Source organism: Aphis gossypii, chromosome X (assembly GCF_020184175.1).
Source record: "Aphis gossypii isolate Hap1 chromosome X, ASM2018417v2, whole genome shotgun sequence".
Taxonomy (NCBI): domain Eukaryota; kingdom Metazoa; phylum Arthropoda; class Insecta; order Hemiptera; family Aphididae; genus Aphis; species Aphis gossypii.
In genome coordinates this window covers 64,217,159-64,228,433 of record NC_065533.1, presented here as the reverse complement: position 1 = coordinate 64,228,433, position 11,275 = coordinate 64,217,159, and the positions used below count along the sequence as shown (strand labels likewise).

At 32.1% G+C, this 11,275-nt stretch overlaps 1 protein-coding gene across 1 annotated transcript; it reads right to left on the bottom strand.

Moving 5' to 3' along the window:
• Positions 1-3,232: 3,232 nt before the first annotated feature.
• Positions 3,233-4,345, bottom strand: LOC126552652 (uncharacterized). The gene has a single exon (XM_050207361.1). The coding sequence runs from the start codon at positions 4,343-4,345 to the stop codon at positions 3,233-3,235; it is 1,113 nt and encodes a 370-aa protein (XP_050063318.1).
• Between the last annotated feature and the right edge of the window lie 6,930 nt (positions 4,346-11,275).

Sequence of the window (11,275 nt, the reverse complement as noted above, 5' to 3'; positions counted from 1 at the left end):
TCATTAATTAATCTTTTTTCTATATTATTATTTTATGTGTTATAAAAGTAATCAAAAAATTGTTTTTGATCATAGGTAATATTATACAAAATGATTCAATTAATTGAATATTTGAAGTACTGTGAGTCTGTGATATACATTATGGGCTATTGATTATATCCATTCTTGTAATGATAGTAATGAAGATTGAAACATCCATTTATTATTGAACTATTTTGAATTTTCTTGTTAATAAGTATTGGATTATTAGAAAACCACATATACATTCTGCTATAAATTGTAAGTATAACTAAATAAGGTTGTAATATATAAATATCACAGTGTTATATTCTAATAAATGTATAAAGTAGATTTCCAATTATAGGCGTACTTAGAAAATGTGAAACCAAATGCAAGTAACCAAATTAAAAAAAATACCAAGATCATTACATTATAAGAAAACAATTATATAACAATCAAATTTAAAACTAAATACCAATCATACAATTACGCAATAAACATGCGGGTCACATAAGCGACCTGACCGCGCCAGATGACCTGATGTAGTGGGGTGAAAATGTATAAAAACCACAACACCCACACAGCATCCCGCATTGTAGAAGTAGTGGTAGTAGTAGTAGTGCAATGTAAAAGAACGTAGTGTAAAAAGGTTGTGTATAAGAGATAGTGTAAAAAATCTAGTGTAAAAACCTCATCAATATAATATGCAAGTGACCAGCGTAAAACCTCACCACCGCAACATAAAACCTAACCTAACATAAAAGTTTGAAGTAAAAGAATACATCACCAACATCAACGACTCAAGAAACACATCAATACCGAAGACATCAGAAGGATTGGACAAGATCGATTCCCACAGACAAATCCTATATATATTTTCGAGAAACTTCTTAAGTTTACTTTGATTCACCATTTTCTGAGTACAAATCTATATTGGTATATTTGCTTTATTGTTTGAAAACTTAAATTGTTTATATAATCATTTGCACTGCCTAACATCCAATAATATTCATCCTAAATCCTATATCCAAATTTCAGTCTTTATTCAACCTTTTCCAATTTGTACCAAACATCTACCAATATAAACTACAACCTGAGTCCAGTGTTACATAACTTGTGTAAGAGTAATAAGATCGTAATTAATAGTGTTCATCGACTCACGACACCGAGATATCTATACAATACAAAATAATACAACTATCCACAAAGAAGGTAAGTGGAATTTCAATCTATATAGTTTTACATCGATCTAAAAATATATCGTAGCAGAATAAAGTAATGTAGACAAGGCATTCAATTACTATCATTTAATAACTTATCTCATCTAATTTAAATCACACTCAAATATACTACCCCTATACCGTGCCAATATTTTACTTATTTTAATCTATTACAAATGGCACCCAATTGGTAGCTTAATTTTACTTATTTTATTTTACTACAAGGTTTTTATACATTTGATTATTATTAAGTTCTAATATCATTTCAGAACTTTGGTTATATTATACTGTACACACAATATTATAAATACTTAATGTATTCTATTGAATTAACTGTTGTGGTCCAATCATCAGATGTATAAAAAATAAATATATATTTACATATTTCATTTTATCAGTTGATTATTTTAGTGCAATTGAGTTTCTATAAAACTAAATTAAAATAATACCAACATCAACATTCAACATTCAAAAATGTAAGATAATTTATTTAAATAATATTTTTCATCAACTATTTAATAATAATATGTTTTAATTATTTTTCAGGATGTCAGTAATTATAATTTAAATGATTATGAACCTATGTAACTATTCAAATTAAAAATCAATAAGCTGTGTCGTCATTGAAAATATTTGTATTGTTCTAAAAGTATGGTAAAATTAAGTAGAGGTTAATGATTCAATTATTATTATGTTATAGTTGTGGATCTGTAATTTTAATCTAAATAGTTGAAGGGATGAATGTTGGTACCAAACTCAATTTATAATCAATAATTAAATATTTTTAGTCATTTTTACTTTTTAATTTTTTTTTAAAGGTTTGCATTAGTATTAATTATACTTTTAAATGAAGTACCTTTTATGTAACAAAATATTTCACTTAATATTAGTAAAAAAAATTAAAATTAAAAATTATTTGAAAATGTGTTTTAAAGTAGTTACTATACGTGGACTTTGCTATATTCTATTTTCCACACTTAAGAAAACCTCATTCATTCCTATTATTTTTGAGGTATGATAACACGTTCTTTGTAATTTGTGAGTTTTTTATTAGTTCCGTTGCTCTACTTATATTTACTGTTGCCGTCAGTGGCGGCTATCTTAGAAAATACAACAGGTGCTCACTAAAATAATTAGGTATCCACCCACATTGTCTTCAAATAATAAAACAATTAAAAAAAAAAAAAAAAATGTTCTATACATATATATGCGTATTATATGAAAAACGGTCGTATATAATATTAGAATAAAAGTAATTTAACATTTATAATTTAAAATTGTTTTATAAAATAATAATACATTATATAAATACAATATAAAATTATAAATGCTTTGCCAAAACTATACTTTGTTCTTTAAAATGTTGTAATACATCATTCTTATTTATCACAATGTCACGTTCACAGCTTATTATCATCAGATTCTCTAAACGTGTTTGTGTTAGTAAACGAGATTTAATAATTTTCAACTTGGAAAATGACCTTTCTGTCAACGCACTACAAACAGGTAGAGTCAAAGCAATTAATAAACTTGTGTTTAACACTGGAAAAATACTATAGTCGGGGACACGAAAAGTGGCGTGTGACCGACGCGATCCAAGCGGTTAAATCGTCTACACACTATTCCAAATGAGATCAGCCTTGCGCGGCGACCAGTTTTCGTCCGGTGGTAGTCAGGTTCCCCCACCAAGTATTGTTTCGACTGCAACTCTACCAGCGGCGTAAGCCACGCCCATGCGCACAACTCGGCCGCCGAAGGCTGATCTCATTTGGAATAGAGTATAATGGGTTCTTAAACGGCCAATACTAATTGCCGCGCTTTTTTAAAAATATTTACATATTATTTATAATAATAAAAACCAAAACAACAAAATCGTACTATTAATTTAAACAATTTTATTTAAAAACATCATTTTATATGCTTATGTTATATATTTACAAATTATTATTTTTTACAAAATACTATAAACAACATTATACATACAATTTTATTTTACCTAATTAAAGTCGAAATTAGTTACCAAATATGTCTTCATCATTATTTGTGTCTTCATCATCACTTGAATCACTATCACCTGGTAATATGGTCAATATAATAGGTTCTAATATGGCATCCCTGTGAACTTCTTTTTCATAGTCTTGCGCTTGAATAGTTTCTGCATGTCGTACACATTTCTCCCAGTCTTGTACAGTCACTGAATCTAACGCTTCATGAGTCAAGCGTTCAATGTCTACCATCTTGAAAGTGTTATTTTTTTTGGCAACTTCATTTTTAACTTGAGCCCAAATCAACTCATTAGCGTTATACTGGCAGTGATAGGGAGGAAGTCGTATCACCTCATGACCTCTTTCTAATGTCAACTGATCAAGGAGATACGATTTTTCACGTGGCATTATATTTTTCACCTTCATTTTGAGTTCGGCTAATGTTTCTAGATTACTGTAGGGAATATTTTTATCTTTAAGCCATTTTTGTACATCCGATTTTCTAGAATTACTCTTAGGATAATTTTCAGCCAAGGTCGAATGATATGAAGCGTTATCCATAACAATAATAGAGGGCTCTTCAAGATGATTGAGTAATTCAAAAAACCACTCTTTATACACCTCAGCATTCATTTGGTTATGGTAGTATGTAGTATTACCAGTGTTACTACGAAAAACTAATTTTGAATCCTTAATAAAACCGTAGCGGGCGCATCCTGCGTGACATACAATCAGTCGACCACCCTTGCCAATTGGAACCTTTAATCCTTCCGTACCTTCATTGTTCTGCCAAATAATGGATCGTGAGTGATTTTGATTAACCCAAGTCTCATCAACATAAACAACAGGGCGTCTATCGTTATTTTTACGCAGTGTGCACGTTTTTCTGAGGAATGTGCACCGTAGAGCAACTATGTCTAAACGTTCCATTAGAAATTTGCGCCCGTCATTACACTTCTTAAATGAAAAATTCAAATTTTTAAGAACGCGTCGCATTGACCTAACGCTTCCAGTGTAATTATTTTTTTCTCGGTAAGTGTTGAGTATGGAAAAGGCAGTCGGGTACTCACCTCTATCATAAAAGTCGTAAATAAATCTTCTGACTATATCTTTATCAAAATCGTCCAACTCGTTGTTCATCTTGCGTGTTTTCTGATTTTTTTGCTTCAGAGCAAATGCGGCTTACGGTGCGAAGTGAAATTCCACATGCCTGGGATGTAAGGTCTTGAGCACATTTAAAAAAGTCTGGCGTTAAATCAGGTTTTTTAGATAAATTTTCTAAAAATATATACACGCTATGTATAATTTTTTTAGATTGACTATGAATATCTTTATCATGACACGGTACGCAACGGCTGCCAGTACAAAGTACAGGCACCGCAGCGACCGGTCTACGACTTTATCAACCACCACCACTGGTGACGACGACGCGACATCATCGACTCTCCCTCCACGCCGCAAAGGCTAGGCGGGATGGGAAGACAAGTCGGACCGGACGAGTGCCGGCCGTCGGCGATCGGCCTCTCTTGCGTCAACCGTACTACAGACAACAACCACGTTCCGAACGCCGAAACAACTTTACTGTTTTTTTTTACGGCCAATTCTCTTATTGGCGATCGCGCCTTGTTGGCTTTGAGTTGCCGTTAATAGCTATTGCCATATAGTTTTTTTGTCTTGTGGTGATCACGCCCCGTGCGTTCGTCGAAATAAACCTGCCACTAGGGCAGATACGCATCACCCGACATTTGTATTTTTTTAATTTTATTTTCGTTTCCACTCTCGTTTCCTACGTCACCTGTCACGACCGACCTGGGATAACCACTACCGACATCCAGGCCGCGTCAATCATTAAAAGACATTTTAAAAAATTACAAAATAACAGCACAGTAAATAAATTACTAAAACGCACAGGCAATATAACACTAAACAGTTAACACACAAATGTACCTAGTCGTCAACCACGGTACATGCTATGGTATTTCATTGTACAGTTAGTATAAAAACAACCCCTCTTTCCCCACATAATGCAAGGGGAAATAACAGCTACAACAAACCATAGACCTATATAACAGGTCTATGCAACAAACAACCTGAAAGCCATAGAATAAAAAAAGTAACCTTATTTTTTTTATGTTTACAATGCACAAAATGTTACGCTGCGCGCGCGAAATACGCCGCATGCGCCGCATGTTGAGAACCACCGACCGCAGGCCGGGTGTGGGTTGGGGTACAGTCAAGGTCACACGCCACTTTTCGTGTCCCCGACTAGGTTACCTAACCTAACCTAACTGGCCATCTTGGAAAATTTTATAAACAGATTTCATGCTGTCTATATTAGTAGAATTCAAATGTTTTCTTTGTGTCAAATTTTGTTCTTTTTCATCTCATTCAGACTCTAAATAATCTAAATGATTTATTTCTGGATGTAATTTATCTGGTAGCGTCGATGATTTTTCAAATAAATGATAAATTTGACAAAAATGAATATATTATTTTTGTAATGAAACCTGATTAACAAATTTTCCATAAACTTTACAAAATTCTTGAAAAGAATCTTCTGGTAACTTTGTTGGAGTGGTTTTAATTTCACAAATTCTTTTTTATGAAAAAAGACTAATATCTTTATAAATATAAATTGTTTGTGTACTAAAATAATCATTTATGCACATAATTGTTACATCTAAGCACTTGAAATATGTGTCACACTTAAATTTAATTATTGGATCATTAATTGGTTCATCCTCAGAGTTTTCATCAGCCATTTTCTTTTTTTTCTTTATTCGATTAATTTTAAGTTCAGAAAAATTAAACTGATCATTTTCTTCTAAAAATGTATTTTTACATTCTGCATTAAAAGTTTAAATGTCTTATTATTTTCTCGTACTTGTTTTAATTTAGACTGAGCTTCATCAATCGCGTTTACAGCAGCTAATAAATCTAAATCTTTACATTGGAGCAATGAGTTCAATGGAGATAAAATATTAAATAGATTTTTAAAATATATTGCAGTCATTACAAATCACTTGGAAAGTAAATAATCCACCAATCATCCTGCCATATGACCAACAGTATGATCATCACGTCTTTCTGTATCTCTGATATATTGTAATGTATCAATAATAGATTCAAAAGTATCGAGAACAGCTTTCAGTGCATAGTCATGTGACGACATCCAACGTGTAGTAGATACACGTTTTAATTGTCGGCCTCGTTTTATTGAAGAATGTTTCTTTTGTATATCCTCATAATATGCTACTTTCTTCTTACTTCCGCAAATAAAGTTGTACAAAGTTTCTAAGTAATGAGATGTAATAAAGATGTAATAAGTTGATTCTGTCGTAGCTTTGATACAAAATTAACTTCTGGTTTTTTGTTGAATTTTTTAAGGATTCTAAATATGATGCCAGTGGTGAGGAATATTTTGAAATTATTTTTGTAAGTTCTATAAAATTACCTTGATTACCATTATTGAATAAGTTTTCACGATGCCCACGAAACGCTATGCAGTTTTGTGATAAAAATAATGAAATATCAATTAAAGCATTAACTACCTCACAATATTATAAGCTTTATTTTGTAGTTGTTTTTCTCTTATCAATGGAATTATTGGCAAAGCAGTTTTCCTTAACTTAAATTTTAAAGCTGCATTTATATGTTCTTCAGAAATTTCATGCATTATCATAGATTCAATTGCCCTATGCCAGGCAGAAAATCCATCTCTAATCCAAGCTTTTTTTATGTTTTCCCCAAAAAGTATACACTGATGACAATATATTTTGTCATTAGTAATGGAATAACTCAACCAGTCTCTTCGCACGTGAATATTTCCAGGTAATATTTACCAATACCGACTTGTTTGAAAACTACGATTTTTATTGTTTATTTGAAATTTGTTTAGCGGTAAATCTTGCTTTGTAGGTTGCATTGGTCTTTTTTAAATTAAGAATTCTATCATAGCACGAGGTAAATTGTCAATCATACAATATGTACTTGGATCATTAGATAGTGTTGATATATCTTCATCTTCATCGATTAGACCATCAGTGGCATCAGTTATAGGATAATCTATATCAGCATCTATTATAACAGAAATACAAAATATTTAAAATCTGTGTATTTTTAGTGATAATTACAATAAATTATTATTGGATTAAATGATTAATCATGTTTTATAAAAATACCTGATAATATACTATGTGCAGGAATAGATACTATATCATCAACTGTGTCAACTAAACAATCTGTATTAACATCTACTGTGATAGAATCATTCAAATCCATGTTTTCTTAAGTGAATTCTAAAATATACATATTTATAAAATTATTAATGAATTAACTATATATATTTAAAATTAAAAATAGTAATATACCATATGTAGGACCAGATACTATATCATCAACTGTGTGAGCGTTCGGCCTTTTTAGGGGCTTACTTACCACCCATCACATAAGGGGAACACTTGTGTGATGACCCATAGACCGAACTGCGTGGTGTCCTGTGGACACATCGGTAGAGTCTATGGGCTTTAAACAAATTTAACGTTGAATAAAAAATAAAAAAAAATAATAACATTAAGCATAGAGGAACCTTATAAAATAATAATAGAAAGTTAGGGTAATAGATATATATATATATATATATATACATGAGATACTCAACTTGAGAATAAATAATATTAACAATAAAAAAAATAATTAAAAATGGAGCAATAGTTAAATGACAAAATGGCAATACAGATATAATACAAACTGCATTACAAGAATACATAATATAGTTGTCACTTTGCAAATGCATAAAATATACAAGTATCCCGTTTTTCTTAAATGAGAAATTGATGAGAATACATATGAACAAAATAATAGATCAAAAAGAAAGAAAGAAAGAAATTAAATAAATAAATATGTATTTGAAAAGACAGGGGATTGGGGGGATAGAATATATAATATGAGCTAGATCCGAAGGTTCCCGAGCTTATTATATTAATATAAAAACATAGGAATAATATTTTTATAATATATATTAAGACGGACCTACGGCTCCGTGAGAACGGTTACTGGGGTATAGAGATTTAGAAAAGAGGACTTTAAGAGAGAAATGAGATATAAGAAACGGCATGAGAAAATGGATAGACATTAAAAAGGGGGGTTTTTGGGGAAAATCTATACATTACAACGACTGAAGGCTGGAGGTGTTGATGGTGACCTCGACGTGATAGAAAACCGTTGTGGATGTGGTGGCTTCGCCCGCCACGGGCTCGCAGATGTAGTTAGCCGATCATGTTGTCACGTACGACGTGTTAAAAAAATAATAGATATAAAGAAAAAAAAAAGACAGAAAAAAACCGTTGGTCAGCCACGTGGGTATAATTGGATTGTTGGACGCCAGTTTCCAGTTGTAGTGACCCAGTAGACGGTTTTTGACAAAATGCGCAGAGACGGAGATCGTGATGGACGTAGTCGGTGAATTTCGGTGGCTTGCAGTGTCGTCTTGCGGTAGGAAAATGTACAATAGTTTGAGTGTACAGGTATGCCCTGCTGACGCATATCGACGGCGTGGCAAAGCCAACGACGGCGGTGGAGTCCGACCGACTGCGATAACTGAACACTGGGTAGGAGAGCGGGGGAACGTTATTGCATAACCGTTAGGATGTTACTTATAGTTACGCATGGAGATAAGGAATGGCCTAAAATTATGTGACGTTACAACTGTATCAACTAAAAAATCTGTATTAACATCTACTGTGACAGAATCATTCAAATTCATGTTTTCTTTATAGTCCGCGCAACGAAAACTGGCCGGTTACCCCCGAAACCCGCCCGCCATGAACGTGCCGTTAGCCGTGGGTTCTCAAGCTACGCGTCGCCGCTGTGATGCTTACACAACAGGCGGCAGGCGCACGGCGGCGCGCGCCACGGCCTATAGTTTAATAACCACTTATTGAAAATTGCCACTAGAGTCGCGCCAGTCACCGGCCAGTTTTCGTTGCGCGGACTATAGTGAATTCTAAAATATACATATTTATAAAATTATTAAGGCGAGAGTACCGGCCAATTTTTCCATCAATAACTACCAATTAAACTTCAATCGTTCCGAGCATTGTATTGAATCGATAAGAATTCTGAAAGTATATTTGCATTCAGCGTGAAGTCTAATTGAGATCGGTCCAGTGGCGTAGTTATGGGGGGGATATGGGGATAGATCTCCCCCAGAGCCTTTTTTTTAATCTTTAAATCATTGACTTATTAAGCCCCCCACTTTATGTTTAACCAATAAATTATATATCCCTCCCCCCCCCAGAACAAAATCATAACTACGCCTCTGGATCGGTCGGGTTACATTTTTTAATTTTGCCCTCAAAATTCCACAAAATTTGATTTATATTTGTTGAAAAATATTAAGTCCTGTAGTAATGTTAAGAAAATATTATTAAATAAAACTGAAAAAGTGGCCCGACCGATCTCAAATAGACTTCACGCTGAATTCAAATTAATTTTCAGAATGGTAATAGCATTAATATAACGATAGAACTGATTGATTGAAAATGAGGAATTTTTGACGGAAAAATTGTCTGATTTCTAAACAGTAGCTGTCTCAAACGACCTGTGCGGGTGCGTACGAGAGTCACTCTAGCATATAAATTTTTAATTTATAAATATTTTTTAATTAAAATATATAATTGAAATTTTTGATCCAAATACGAAAATAACGCAATATTCAACAGTGCTTGATAGTATGTTTTTGTAAATTTTTATAGAGCATAGAAAATTCAAATACTTTAAATGTTCCAACGGCTACTCATAATTTTTTATCTCCATTAAATCCATCAACATCTAGGCAAAATGTAATTCCACATAAAGAGATAAAAATATCAAACCAGGATCTACGCAGGTACCTGATTAATTATATTGTACAAATGACTAGATATTACATATTATGAACCGTTAGCCAAAGAATCATTGGAAATTGAACTTGGAGTAAATATTTTATCATGTGGTCTGTTTGTTGATAAACAATTAAAATTTTTGGCAGCTAGTCCGGACGGTTTGATTGACAATAATTATATCGTAGAAATTAAATGTCCACTCTCAATAAAAGATTTTACACCACAAGAAGCGTATGAAAAAAAAAAGTTGAACTTTACGAACATTATTGATGGAGAGTTAAAATTAAAAGCTACTCATGATTATTACTATCAAATACAGGGGCAATTACATATAACTGAAAGACAATATTGTTACTTTGTCGTATGGACACCTTAAGGTATTACATAGTTTTTAATATTATTATTTTAGAATTAGTTTACCAGGGTCTAGTAAAATATTATTTAAAATGTCATTATTTTACCCTAGGAATGGTTGTTGATAAAATAACAAAAAACAACTAATTTTGGATGAAAATTGAACCTCGTTTGATAAAATTTGATATGGAGTGCTTGCTTCCTGAACTAATTGACTCAAGATTTGACAAAGGACTTCCTTTAAGGACTTGCTTATAATAATTATTTTATTAATAATTTGTTTTAAATATATTTGATGATATTTTATGTTTAATACTATCAGTGTAAAAAGTAATATTTATGTAAATTTCTTATAAGATTTTGTAGAAAACAGTTTGTATTTTGTAGAAAAGCTAAATTATTTTATACTGTAACTATTGGCCCGTAGCCGATGATCCATATACGTACATACGAATAAACGATCGCGACGATTAGAATCTGTGATTAACGAAAAACCGGTTATAATTGTTTTCAATGACTACAATGACCAATGAATTAGTCTATTGCGATGATGGAAGGGTGTAAGACAATAACACTAACACTAATGTTCATTTACTACGCACACAACCACAACGCATAGCTGAGTAAAACCAGAGATTGCCTACCTACAACTCCTTAATTACGGCCGGTATCCAATCGCCTCAATGAATTAACTGTATGTATTTAAAATTAAAAATAGTAATATTCCACACAGCAAATTATATTTTTAAATCATTTTTAAAATGTTGTTAAGTTGTTTTAAAATATTAATAATTGTATTTAAAATTTGAATTTTTTAGATAAAATGTTTAAC